Consider the following 15,434-nt stretch of genomic DNA (forward strand, 5'->3'; position numbering starts at 1 on the left):
AAAACAGGAATTGGCAAAGGGAAGGTGGACTACGCACGTACTTAAATAGACGGCCAACAGATGACAGGAAGAGACTTTACACAGCTTCGAAACACACACTGACTGCGCACCCAAATGGGTTCGCACAGTTCTCGATTTCGAACGAACGTACGACCCCATATGGAGACGTGAAGTTAAAAAACTTGACTACTCTCACGCACCCAAATGGGGTCGCTTGACACTCAACGTGTTAATAATGTTTATAATATTGTAGAACCAGGATCATTTTTAAATCAAATTAAAGATATTGTTATTAATGGAATTTAAAATCTGTCAACACCGGAAAGATCATTAAAAGTTAACATTAGATTTTAAATTTAAAACAGAAAACGAAGTTATATTATGGTCGACTGATTTAGATCTGCAGATAAATTATAAACAGAAATGCAAGAATTTCAAGAAAGCCAATCTGGATGGGCTTTATATTCTATACATAATTTAGAATTATTTAATAAAGATAATCCAATTTAAGGTTCTTCATATATTGTTTTACCTGAACAAATTAAGGATTAGAAAGCTATAATTAATGTTAAATGTTTTCTATTAGCTATAAAATCTGCTTTAGATCCACCAGACTGTGAAGCAACCAAATATATAAATACACATCCAGAATTAGATAAAATTTGTGAAAAATTAAAAATTAGGTTCCTGTAGAAATAACAAATGTAAGCAAATTTGAGAAGGAATCAAGTATATCAATCAATATATATATACTTATGATGAAAATGAAAACTATGTTGTATATTTACTTTATCATACTAAAAATAAACAAGAAAAACATGTTAATTTGCTTTTGATTAAAAATGGAAATACTCACATTATTGTTGGATAAAAGACTTATCTAGATTAGTTTCAAATCAAACAAATAAGTATAAATCTAAAATGTATACTTGTGACAGATATTTAAGATTTTATTTTTTGCAAGAAAAACTAGTTGAACATGAAAACGATTGCAAAGAACAAAAAGAAATAAAAATAGATATGCCTAAGAAAGGTGAAAAATAAGATTAAAAAATTTTAGTCATTCGCTTAGAGTACCATTTGTAATTAATGCTGATTTTGAGTGTTTAATAAGACATATTAGTACATGTGAACCAAATCCTGAAAAATCGTATACTAATAAATATCAAAAACATAAGCCAATTTCTTTTAATTATTATATAAACTATACTAACGGTGATTAGAAACCTCGAATTGAATATGTTGGTAAATATGCTCCAAAAATTTGTAGAAATGCTTATAAAAGAATCACAAGACATTTATAAATTATATAAAGAAAATAAACCAACAATAATGACGAAAGACGATGAAATGAATTTTTAAAATTCGAAAACTCTTTTTATCTGTGAGGAAAAATTTGAAGTTAGAGAAAAGAAAGTAAGAGATCATGATGATTGAACAGGAAAATTTAGAGGAACGGCCCGTGAAAATTGTAAAATTAATATTTAAAGTCCATCTTTTCTACCTGTTTATTTACACAATTTAGCCAATTATGATGTTCATTTATTCATAAAAGAATTAGGAATTGATAAAAATGATATTGATGCAATACCAAATAATGTAGAAAAATATTAATCATTTAGTAGAAAAGTAGAAAATGGATTAACATTACGATTCTTAGATACATTTAAATTTGTGGCTTCTGGCTAGATAAATTATCATCTAAACTAACAAAGGAACAATTTAGAGGAAGATATAAATATTTTAAAGGTGAACAATTACATTTAATGATTACAATGTTGAGTATCCTTACGATCATACGCATTGTGAAGAAAAATTGTAAAAAGAGATAATTACCTAACAAACAATATTTTTATTCCACACTTTATAAATCTCACATAACTACTGAAGAATATCTTCATGCAAAACTAGTTTGGAAGAAATTTAAAATATACTTGAATATTTTAAAAATACCACGTAAATTACATCCTGCTTGGTAATTTACTGCTTCTGGTTTAGTTTGGGATGCTATGTTAAAAATGACTGAAGTATAACTAGATTTATTAAATGATTATGATACGGTATTAATGGTTGAAAAAGGAATTATAGCTGGTATATCGCAAAATATAAAACTATATGCAAAAGCTAATAATAAATGTTTTAAAAATTATAATCCTATAGAAGAATGAATTTATTTAGCCTATCTAGATGCTAATTTATATAGTTGGGCTATGTCACAATATTTAACCTATGGTGGTTTTGAATGGATAGAATCGTTTTATTTTAATTGTAAAACGTGAAATATCTGATAATTATAGATTATGGTTTTATATTTGAAGTTGATTTAGAATATCTAGAAAAATTACATGATTTACATAAAGATTTACCTTTAGGACCAGAAGGAGGAAACAAGCTACTAACAACTTTAAATGATAAAGAAAAGTATGTTTTACACTATAGGAATTTAAAACAGTATCTAAATTTCGGATTAAAATGTACAAAAATTCGTAAAGTTTTACCATTAAAACAATCAAATTGGTTACAAAAATATATAGACTTGAATGCAGAAATGAAAACGGAGGAAACTAATAATTTTGATTTCTATGAATTAATGAATAATTCATAATGGGAAATATTTGAAGTAGACAAAATATTAAAATAATAACTGATACATAAACATGTACAAAATATGTTTCTAAACCAAATTATAATCACACAGCAATATTTTCTGAAAATTCAGTTGCTGTTCATATGAAAAAATTGATAAACCAATTTATATTGGAATGAGTATTTTACATATTTAAAAGATAAAAATGTATGATTTTTCACTATAATGTTATGAAACCAAAAAATGGAAAAATATTGATTTGTGTTATATGGATACCGATTTATATATGATATAAGAACTGATGGTTTTTATAGCGATATGAAAACAATGTTAAATGGATTTGATACAAGCGAATATGGAAAAGATAGTAAATTTGGAATACCACAAGTAAACAAAAAGGATTAGGAAAATTTAAAGATGAAAATTGTAGGAAATAATGACAGAACACGTTAGTTTGAAATAAAAATATGTATGCTTATAGAGTAGAAGACAAAGAATATAAAAATCAAAAGGAGTTAGAAAATCAGTAGTTAAAAATGAAATTACCTTTGATGATTCCAGGGCCGGATTAACGGGGGGCTAAAGGGGCTGCAGCCCCGGGCCCCGCGTGCCAAGGGGCTCCGGCCCTTGGCCGAACCTAAAATTGTATAAAGAGGCCTGCTGCTCCACCTCCGTGGATGTATATGAATATTTACGCTCCTTCCTTCCTTCCTTCCTTCCTTCCTTCCTTCCTTCCTTCCTTCCTTCCTTCTTATCAGCTGTCGGCGTTAATATTTCATCACTGCTAGAATCAGTTACCGTCCGGAGACGCGAATCCTCGCTACTCATGCACTGTAATTATTGTAAAGGTAATTGTTGACGAAAATTTAAATCTGGCAGCTTGCGAGTACGGGCAGAGGGGAAATGAGGAAGAGGTCTAGGAAGTGAGCGGCAGGGGACAGGGGAAGCATGGTGGAATGCGCATGCTATACTATATCTTTGCATCAGTAAGAGAACTTCCAGTTCACCTCTGATTATTGAACCATTCGTAAGTTACAACTGTAATGTTCTTGTAAAATGGATAGAAAATATCCTAGTGGTGCCAAAAATCGTAAATTCTGTTTTGTATGTCGATTTGATAGTGATGAGACAAATGTAAAATATGTCTTGGCATTATGAAATATTAACATGAAAAATAGAGAAAAATTGTAGTCTATTTCAACACTTTCCTATTCATTAATTTAAGTGGAAGTAGTTCTATAACGACTTCAGTATGCTAGTCTTATGTGATGTTACGAAGAAGGAGCCCCACATTTTTAAATAGCCCAGGGCCCCCAAACACCTTAATCCGGCACTGATTATAACAAACGTTTAAACGAAAAATGAACCAATATAGAACAAGGAATTTAATTAGATCTACGAGTTATATTCTGTTGAATGTAATAAAATAGTCCTGATGTTGATATGTGAAAAAGGAATTGATACATTACCTTGGGTCCATTATAAAATAAAAATAAAATAAAATGTTTATGTATATAAATGAGTCATATAGGTAAAAAGCACCTAGTTTTGCTTTCGGTTACCATGTTTCGGCTACCTCATATAGGTGCGAAAAGCACTGCACTATGCTATCAAATACCAAGGATACAAATACCTTGAGAAAACTAACTTTTTTAATTTTATAGAAATATTAACTTTCGTAAATTTTTACTAAAATAGGTTATTTTTAATTACTTTTCCAAAATATTTGATGATGTTTTTAATTTTTTAATTTTGTAGTAATTAGTATTTATTATTATTGAACATAAGAGGCATTCAGCCCAAATGCATGTTCACAAAGCAAACAACTTGCAACAAAAGGAAAAAAAGAAAATTACAACCTACTACTACTGCCGTCCGGCCGTGTGATCACCCCTGGTGAGAAAATGGCCGCCCTCCCTGATGACACGACCGGCTCTATACGTGAAGCCTAGAGGAAGACCCCAACAAACCCTACCAGATGACATTATAGCTCTCTCACCCTTCCTTTTGCGGCCGGCCATGTGAGGCTGAAACCACTCTCAACCTGTACCCCGCCTCTCTCACTCCTCATTCCGCATATATCTTTCTTTTACATAAATGGGTTAAGCCCGTCCTACCCCATCCTCTTACGGTTATGTCCTGCTCTTCCTTCCCCATCACTCCTTACTATCTCTTACTGTCCATACATAGTGAAAAACTGCACATGCTCCAATATAAAATATAAAATAATCCTAAAAATAATAATAATAATAATATAATAAACTAAAAATCTATATACTCATTGGATATCTTAAATAAGACTAATCTAGCCCTTCTCAGTCCCGGCATTCTACATATGCCAGTTACAACAGATCGTTCTGCAAGAACCGCCGACTTCGCGTTTCAACACACTCAGCACGTGTCCTTGTTTACTCCCCTGCTTACTCCGCATTCCTTGTTCACTGACCTACTCCCACTGAATTTCAGTATACTGTTGGTCAACAATTACATACGATCCTGCCATATCACAATCAATAAGGCCACTACAGTTGCAAAATACCACATAATTCACCTACTCCACTCACTACTCTTCGTTCTAACTTGGTCATACTTAACCTCCAGTCTAAAGTTCTACCTTCTCAACTATATACACATCTTCGGTACTCCACTTACCATTAAATTCAGCATACAAACTCCATCCATTAAATATCATCACATTATTGAACAAGCCTCTTATAAACACACATCACCATTCCAAACACATACCCCCGTATGCCCTCTAATCTATACTTCATCATCTTTGAATTCACTGCACATACCTCCATTACACTTGTCATCAATCATTTCATCATACAAACACAAACCACAATGCATCTCCGAACTCATAACCACCTTCATTCTTACCAAAAAGGCCCCAAATCCACTCCAATTCCGCCTTTCTATACACACTCTTCTCACTTACATCCTTTACACATACACATATTCCCCCTATGACTCTCCCTCTTTCATCTTTCTCGCACAGGATTTTCTTATCGCACATAGATACCTGTTCATCTCTCCTTATTTTTCCCCATTATTTGATAATCCACCTTATAATAATCTGCTCATCCCCTTTTCCTAATAGTTTCCGGTGTTTGTCACTCAATAAACTATTTCTTATCTTACTTGTTTTTCACAATTACCTATTAAGTAAAAATCGTCGTTCACTGCCCCACATAATATACATACTGTCTTATCTCTACCTTTTAACCAACCCTTATTCTTATGTATCCCCATCAGCCACCATACCAACCCACCCTTGTATCTAATATTTATTTATATTTATCCCCGTTACTTCCTCTACATTATTAAAAACACTAAGAGAATTTCTTAGTCTACATTCTTCCAATAATTTCTGCCTATGCATATCTATAATCTTCCTCGCAAAGCTTCAGCCCTCTGGCTCCTGTCTTCGTCCACGCCTCCCCCACATGTACCCTAAGCTTATCATCTCCAAATATGATTCGTCTTAATTCCACTCTTTTCTCATCCAACCCCCATACTTCATCCACCTACCTTAAAACTAACCCCAAGGTTTTATAACTGATACCCGGAAATTTAGAGAGCAATTTTTTTGACTGAGGCAATGGCGGCCATACCTTTGCTTCTCGCCCTTCTAATTTGATCGTCAAAGGTCCCTTTTCTGTTAATAATGACCTAAATATTCCAACTTACTTACTTACTTGTTCCAACCTTTCTCCCTGCACTACCCATTTCACATCCTCCTTCCTTCTTTTATGTACCTGGGCGACTAGCACTTTATATTTGTTCCCGTTAATTTTCAAGGCCCATTTCTTTGCGAAATCCGACAATGCATTTAAGCTCCTCTGCACCCCCCCCTGAAGTTAGAGTCATCAATATCATATCATTAGCAAAAATCAATCCCGGTATCTCCAACCCATTAATCACCGGCACGGCCCAGTTGTTTCCCCCGTGCCCATCCAAGATATCGTTAATAAATAAAATAAACAATATTGGCGATAATTTACACCCTTGCTTTAAACCCACGTTAGACTCTAAGGATCTGCTCAACCTATCGTCTCCCAATTTTGCACAGCACCTGACCACCTTATATATCGCCTCCACTGCCCTTATAATCTTTTCCGAAACCCCAAATCTACCCAATTTCTCTAATAGAGCCCCTTTATTCACCTTATCGAACGCCTTTTCAAGGTGAATTGCCGCTACATACACCTTACCTCTTGACAAGCTCATATACTTCTCCAACACCGTCTTCACTATCATTACATTATCCACTGTTCTTTTCTTTTTTTCTAAATCCCCCTTGGTAATCAGACAATACTTCATTTTTTCGGCCCATTCTCTTAGCTTGTTCGCTAACACTCCTGTATAATTTTACTTAAGGAATCTAACAGAGATATTCCCCTATAATTGCTCATGCTGTTTTTGCAACCCTTTCCCTTATACATTGAACATACAATTCCCGTTTCCCAGTCCTTAGGGTACTTCCCCTCATCAAAAATCTTATTGAATAGTTTGACTATGCCCTTTATCATTGCCCCATTTTTGCTAATTTCTTTCCAAAACTTATTATTGATACCATTGCAACCCCCCACCGACCTACCCATGATTCTTCTTATCACTCCCAAAGTTTCTTCTCTTATAATTTCCTTGACTACTTCATAAATTGCCACTCTTCTGTTCCTCCAAATTGCTTCTGCCCCCGTCTCACTCAACCATACCTCCCCCTTCCAACCGAGTAATTCCCTAAAGTAGCTCACCCACTGTACATCCTCAACACTCGTTTTCTCTAGGCTCCGTCCACCCTTAATTATTCTTTTTATCCTTACCCAAAGTTTTACAGTGCTGTTCAACTTACATTCTTTATTGATGGCTTCAGTTTGTTCCTCTAGCCACGCCTTTTTAACTCACAAATTTTCTTTCTGTAATCATTCCTTAACTTACAGAAGACCTCCCTTTCTGCGCTTCCACCTTTTTCCTATACTCCCCTAACGCTTCCAACACCCTCTTTCGCATTCCTTCACACTTTTTATTAAACCATTCTTCTCCCTCTTTCGTTTTTCTTACCCCACCTTTTTCCGTCTGCTTTATCATCTTTATGGCATGTAGCAGCAATTGGAAAGCTCTATCAATATTATCCACACTGCATTGTTCACTTCCACCTGGGTTGATCCCCCCTCGGAAGTGCCGTGCTGGTCCATCTCTTTCAGCTCCGCCACTGAGTGCTCTCTGGCCTCTTGTACGGGCTGCCTCGCTCTCCGAAAATGCCTGTTCAAAATCTTCATATTTTTACCACCTTCTTTCCCCATTCTCTTTTCACCCCTACTTTCTGACAATGTAAAATGTTGCCGTTTCTTAACACAATTTCTACCATTAGGGTAGAGAAAAACTGTACCCTAACTGGTATCCGTCCCTTAGCTTTGCCCACTCCCTCCAGATCGTCTATGTCAACTTGACTGAAATTTATCTTCATCCTATCCCGTATGACCTCTACCACCTTATAGATTATATCAATCTTTCCTTCCTTCTCACCTTCTTCCACACCATATATAAATGTGGCTCTCCTTATTCTCTCCTGCCTGTACCCCTCTGCTTCCTTCTTCATTCTCATCACCTCCTCTTCTAGATGTTTCACCTTCCCTCTTAGAAACCCTATTTCTTTCTCATTGGTGCACACTCTATTGTTCGATTCTTCACTCTTCGTTTCTAACCATTTCTTCATGTTTCCTATCTCCTTTCTCTGTTTTTCCATCATGTCTTTTATTTCTTGCACCTCATCCCATTGACAATTTTCTTGTATCACTTCCCTCACTAACACCTTATATTCTGGCAAATCTTCCACGCTGAATTTGCCACTGGTACTTGGGCCTGGGTTTAATTCCACCCCCCCACCACCAATAACCAGAAGCACAGCTAACACTGCTGCTACCAGCACCGCTTCGCCCACTTTTACCTCCTCTTCTCTTATTACCAGTCCATTCTTGGCCTTCCTCTGCTTCAGCTGCCACCTCCCAACTGCTCAGTACCAACCATGTTCACGGCACAACGTTATAATTTTATACGAATATTAACTTTTGATATGTTTCCCTAAAATGGGAGATTTTGGGGGAAAAGATATAAAATTCTGAGAAAAAAGTACGCAAAATTATGTGTGAATGGTTTAAAGTTGTAGGTGCGCCAGAATCCGCAGAATGTACCTTCTGTCATCACTTGATTTCCCAAATCATTATTTCAGTCTTCAAGGTACGTCCCAAAGAATCTCATTCACGCCAACAGGGAAGAAAATCGCGAAGTCAGCGCAAGTAGGCCAATGCGGTGACGACAAGTGTCACAGGAAATATTGTTTTATATGCACGAAAGTGAATTATTTAAAATAAACATACCTGAGAAATGATACGCCATTGCCATTTATGAACCTCTCTGTGCGGCCATGAGCTTCAAAGGACACAGTGCTGCCTCTAGTGCCTCTATGCGACCATCAGACGACATTTTAACTTCGTTAGTACAAGTGGGCTAAACTGTTATTTTCCAATAACATGTTCCAACATTCCAGTTCCACTGAGATAACATGTTCCAGTAAGATGTTATTTTTATAACATGTTGCAGAACTAACAAAGCATGTTACTGAACGAAGTTTTCGCTCGAAGGCGCCAGATATTTTAACGGGTGACTGAATTTGCGCAGTTTGACGAAGGGGTGGGATTTCTTCAGAATCATTCATGTGCAGTCTATCGCCATGAACCTGTGACACCACAGCCACAGCTGAATAAAATGGCTGTAGAAAAGACCAGAAATGCCTCCACTTATAGCCGCGACTTGACGGTTTCGATTCATTTCTACCGATAAAAGTGTATCATACAGAAATAGGACAAAACTGAATCTAGAAAACATTTTATATGTACCCGGGGTTCACTCGTTTCATTAGACCTTCCATATTTCTGTACTGAATTGTAGTAAATAAATAATAATAAATGCAGTAGGTTAAAAAGGATAAAATGTAGACGTACACAATGATAGTCTTTGAACGTAGCTGTGTGTTTGCATTCAAGAGATCGTGGGTTCGAACTCCGCTGTCGTGAGCCTGGAATGTCTTCCGTGGTTTCCCATTTCTACACCAGCATAACGCCGGAACAGTATCTTAAAAGGCCATTGCAGCTTCCTTCCCATTCCTAGCTCTTTCCTATCTGTGTTGGTGCGACGTAAAGCCAATGTAAAAGTGAATCGAATGTAAAATCAGTGAACATAAACTGCAATGGCATAGTTAACAAATTGCTATAAATGCCTTTTATTGTGAAAATCAGGTCTCGAAATAATACACAAAACAAATAAGTTGAAACAATGAACGAATTCACCGCACGATATGCGTAACCAACTTCTATTTCACTAGACAACCGTTCGGTGATCAGTAAATCAAGAAAGTGAAGGCAACACAAAATATCACACACTGGAACAAGACCATATATTGCAGGAAAACATTTTTCAGTATGAATGTTACAAAAACGGATATCTGTTTCCCTGTGCTAGGTTGTAGTGACTGGGTGGGTGTGTTGGTATAACGCCAATGTCTGTTCCAGCATTTTCATTTCAAATTGACGGCAGAGTAGGCCCTAATTGTGTAGATTCATCTTCTTTTAGACAGTGGCGACCACTAGGGAAGGTGGGAGCAGAAACTAGGAACTAACTCTGTTCTAGTTTGTTCCCAATCGCCACTACTATTCGTTATGTTGTGAGTGCCAGAGGCTGACTTTGAAAGGGCTCTCATATTTAGACTGTAACTTCACTGACAAATATATCTTTATATAGGCTAACCTGTGTTCGATCTTTTATTCATTATAAATCTGAGCTGAGATCTTTCGAAGCGTTACGGCTTCACAGAATAACAGGAATGACAAAGCTGTCGCTGCTACGTGGCCATGATACTCGGTTGTGGTGGAACAGTGCTCCACACAGCTGAAGCTGTTATGTCGGCAGAACATTCATTGCGATGGAACTTTGTTTCATAGAATAATACGACGAAACGCAACTACCGGTATGCTAATGTAGAATGACGAAATGACTAATGAATTAATGAAGGGTTGAGGAAGAATTGCTACCTGTTACAAATATAACAGAGTAAACTGAGTAACATGTTATTCTATTAATATGTTAGCAGGCTGGGACACTGTTAACTTAACTATAACTTACGTTACATACCGCCCATCTCTAGTCGTTAGTCATACTGTTTCCGAGAAATTATTATTTTTGTCTTCAGGCGTCCCTCAACCTCACACAGTTAAACTCCTTTTAGTGTATTTTCTTACAACAACTTCTTATTTAAAATGTAAGACATAGAGGAAATTGAAATTGAAATCATGTGAAATTTCAAACTCGTATGTCAAACAATTCCAGAGAAATAAATATTTTTGTCATCAGGCCTCAAACTCAGGCAAAAGGAGATGTTAGGTCTGGTCAACACTGCTTCATGGACTGTCAAAGCTTCCTTCAGCAACAGAGTAGAGGCATTGCTGCTCAGATTTTGTGTTAAGGAGAGGCTCACATCACAAAAGGCGAGCGAGGTAGCCAAAGAGGCTGGGGACCGGGTATGACAGTTGGAGCGTAGCAGCCAACCTCGTACGTCCAACGGTTTGAGAGAAATTAACATTTTTGTTTTCGGATATTAACTCCTATTTAACATACAGTACACAAAGTAGCAACCATTGTGCGTAATTTCAACTTCGTCCGATGAACAGTTTCGGAGGAAAGTATTTTGGTTTTCAGGGTTTTACCTCCAGTTCATCCCCATTTGGACTGAATGTTTTAAAGCCTTTCTTAGTGAATACTTACACCGTAACAGAAATGTATCCCCAAAATGTCATTTCTTTATGCCCAGTGGTTTTGCCTGGGCGTTGACTTATCGATCAGAACGTTGTCTTTTAACCATACTGTATTACATCCAAGTATGAAAAGTTTTTCTTTTATTTTGCAGAATTAGGAGAATTGGACATGCCAGTATATGCTGAAAGGACCACCATCACCATTCAACCACACACTACAGGTAAGTGGGGTCACGGACTTCGTTGTTACATTACGTCCAAAACAAAGAGATATGTGTTCAATAGTTAGTGCCATTAGCCCTTATTCAGTAAGTAGGGGTTGGGTTTTAATGACCTAAAATGTTTAAAATATGAAAAAGCATTCAAATGTGTATGACTCAAAAAGACAAAAATGTGGCCTTATAGATTAAATCATTTATGTATAACAATTTGATCTTAGTGTTTAATTCATTCGCCTGCAACTAACAATTTGTAATAATTACTAGTTATACCAGGTGGCTCCCGAACGCCGTACTTCCTACTTATAAATGTTCCGCATGCACAAATGATGAATGGGATGTCTACCAACTGATTTTCACAGGGGCACTACTGCCAGCGGGCAGATTACGTCAGATTATGAAGAGATAAGAACCGCACTGTCGCTCGCTGCGCTACCGGTCTAATGCACCCCTTGTATTAGTAAACCTCGTATTCCACCACATACAGTAGTTCTAGGCTGGTGTATGGTACAGCCGCACTATATATCGGCAATGGCTAGTGTGTTTAGCAGCGAAGAATACACAGACATTATGTTAATCTGGACAACCTGGTCGGAATACAGCCGAAGCTCCAAACAGACGTATGCCCTCTACACACGTATTTCGTCGAACAGTATGAGTTTTTGTTTCATACAAGCAACTCTTTTATCGAGTGGAATGTCTACAGGTGCATAAGTTAATAAGTTATTCAATTTCCTTTTCTGCATCTTTGGCGTGTTTACAAACAATAGCGGCGGTTAGGTGGTGGGGCAAAGAGGGACAGTCCCCCATCCCCGCGACTTGTGGAGTAAACCTTACATCTATATTCCACTTTAGACACCTAGAACTAGGAATTATTAAAAAGCTACTTGTATAAGTATTGTTGTGTTATCTGCTAATTCTTTCCTTTATTTTCTTTAATTATTAACACCATTATTGGCGGAAATACGCACAAAATATTGTTCGTCGCGGCTAACCGATTTGTATAGCACTACGGCAAGTAGTGGAGATTTTGCATGTGCTGTGAGGAAGGGTAGTAGGGATACATATATTTCTTGCCAAGGTCGTGGACACTGAGTTATAGTTCATCCGCTTGCCGCACGCATTCGTCAGTCTGGCAGTCTCGATTAGTGTCCGTTAGTCGGTGCGACGTAATGCAACTAGCAAAAGAAACATCATGATGCTATACAGTTATAATAAGGTCGTCGGCGTATATGAACTTTTATGAACTTTCTAGCAATATTGTGGAATGTAGGTCTGCCGTGTATAAGTAGAAGAGCAACGGAGACAGGACTGAGCCCAGCTGAACCCGATTTTTAGTCTATGAGACCTACGTATATTACGTTCTCTTGGATAGCATGTTGTTCAGTAGTGAGGTGGGGGTCTTCAAGAACTTCAGGATCATAGTGTTACGCCAGACACTGCCATATGCTGATGTTAGGTCCATAAACACAGCAACAGTCTTTTTGTGGTCTTGAAATCTTTTTCTCAATTTGAGTTGTAAGAGCCATCGCCTGGTCGGAGCAACTGTGGTTTGGTCTAAATCCGGCTTGTTCTATTGGTATGTGCTGTAAGATTTTATTGTACAGGATTCTCTCCAGCAGTATTGGTCTGTAATCTTCTGCACTGTGCCTTGAGTATTGCTCCTATTTTGATTCTTTTGAGTTCAAATCAACCGCTACATCCCCCTGAGGGTGGAGGTATACCCTTTCTCTCGTTGGCGGTCGCGGAAACCTAAGCTGAGTCCTGGCAACTCACTTTCATCTTTCGTATCAGACCTCCCTTAGTCAACTCCTTTTCTTTTCCAAACCCGGCGGTATTAGGTTTGCGAATCCTAGGGAGTGTCGCAACCTTCGTGGCCCTTTTCTTTCTTTGGCCGATGACTTCATTTTCGGAAGTGACGGATCCCTTCCATTTTTCTCTCTGATTGTTATAAAGATGATGGTTGCCTAGTTGTACTTTCTCTTGTACTTTTCACCTTTTGAATACATACGGGAGTCTTTCATCCCCCAATATGTTGCTGTAAAATTTGGCAAGTCATCCAATTGTACGTGGACCAAAATCCTGGATATAGTCCGTCTAGCACAGCTGCTTTCCTTGGTTTCATTTCTTTCAAAGTAGTTGATATCTCATCGGCTGTGAATTATAATGAGAACTGAGAAGCGTGAGACAACCTGGACTTCAGTTCCAACTGTATTTTCTTATCTTCTTTGTTATCATTATCAGTAGATTGTCTTGTCACGCCAACTAACCTGATTGCCACTTAGTCTCGTTTATCTTAGAGCCCATGATGCTACCTAGTTTTCTTAAAAGTGACCTCGTTTTTCTGCTCGAATGTTGAAAGTTCATATTTTCCATATTCCTTTCCTGGCTGTATGTAGGGATTGTAATAATTCATCAGCAATCTCCTGGTCATTATTGAGTTCATAAAAGTTTGGGTTCCATCCAGGGATCTTTTCTCACTTGCATTCTGTTGGGATATGGCACATATTAGTCTTACAAAGCACTCATAGTTTTCTAGTTTGGGTGGTTGTGTCCCATGTCACTAGTGTATTTATGCCAGTTGGCTTTGGCACAGTGTGACTGATCTTATGACAGGAAACTCTAGGCCGACTTTGACAATTACTGGTCTGTGCTGATTTTGAAGAAAATTACTTAGAACTTTCCTGATGCAGTGAAGGGGCTTTCTATATTCATCTTCTGAAACAAAACACAGGTCAGTATTATAATAGTTCTTATCTCACCTACCAGAATGGAAGGTACAGAACCTCTTTCTTTACATCGCACAGGAGGAAAAATATCTTCAACATCTGCCCATTCTGATGCATGTTGACATCTCTGTTAGTAGATTGTAACCCCACTTGGTGTTCTGGATGTTGAAATACCCGAGTAAACTGCTGCATGTTGGATGTTTTGGATAGTCTCAATCGAGATTAATGGTTGACAGTGTAGTTTGTAGTGGTTAGTAGTGTTTATGCTTTCTAGATTAGCAATCTTCACTTTGGAGGTGAACATGTTATTGTGGGTATTTGTGCTTATTATTTTAACCTGTTCAATGTTGTTCTTTACATATGTTTCAGTGCCATATCTTTAAAGAAATGTGGCATTAAGTGGAGTAAATCCTGGGATCTTGCATCTTATATTAAGCTGGTGCTTATCCTCGAGTGGGTCTCTACATCCACATCATAGTTTGTCAGTATATTGGTCAGACAATCACTTTTTAATCTGCTAGCTGCTTCGATGTTAAGTTCGGGCATTACACCTGTAGAGCTCTGGAAAGAGCTATTCCCTATTTGATTCATTCTCGTATCATCTAATGCTGTTGCACCACTCAGGGATCACGTATGGGGTACCGGTACCTACTTTAAGGTGAAACAACGACAGTCCCCCCACTTCACTTCAAACCCAGACATAGGAGGCTTAACCATCCTCCTGGTTTCAACCTGAACAGGAAAATCTGGGCGCCATTAAGAACCCAACATGACAGAAGTCACTACTGGAAGGTAACTGAGTACCCTTACTGTGACTGTCCCGACGCGTTCACAGACTCTCAAACATATCGCCAGATTTTACACTCGCCACGTCTACTTAGAACTTGACTTAAATGGTTGAGAACATCCAAATTATTTTCTTGAAGCATGGATTGAATGTTTTGCTCAAGAATGTCAATAGTAGGGAACAGAATTGTAATTTTGTAGTGCTACTGCTCTTTCCCAAATGGACATTTACTCCCACCGCCAATTTTCGCCTGATTGTTGTCCTTTTTGTTGGCAACTCTGCTACCACCGCGCAGTGATT

The 15,434-nt window shown here is 37.5% G+C and overlaps 1 protein-coding gene across 1 annotated transcript in view; it reads left to right on the forward strand.

Moving 5' to 3' along the window:
* The window catches only part of LOC136879207 (phospholipid scramblase 2), a 148,539-nt gene that overhangs the window by 44,318 nt on the left and 88,787 nt on the right, over positions 1-15,434 (forward strand). The window contains exon 2 of the mRNA XM_067153003.2: positions 11,553-11,621. Coding sequence (XP_067009104.1) covers positions 11,553-11,621 — 69 coding nt within the window. The remainder of the gene's footprint in view (positions 1-11,552; positions 11,622-15,434) is intronic.

Source organism: Anabrus simplex, chromosome 8 (genome assembly GCF_040414725.1).
Source record: "Anabrus simplex isolate iqAnaSimp1 chromosome 8, ASM4041472v1, whole genome shotgun sequence".
NCBI classification, from domain to species: domain Eukaryota; kingdom Metazoa; phylum Arthropoda; class Insecta; order Orthoptera; family Tettigoniidae; genus Anabrus; species Anabrus simplex.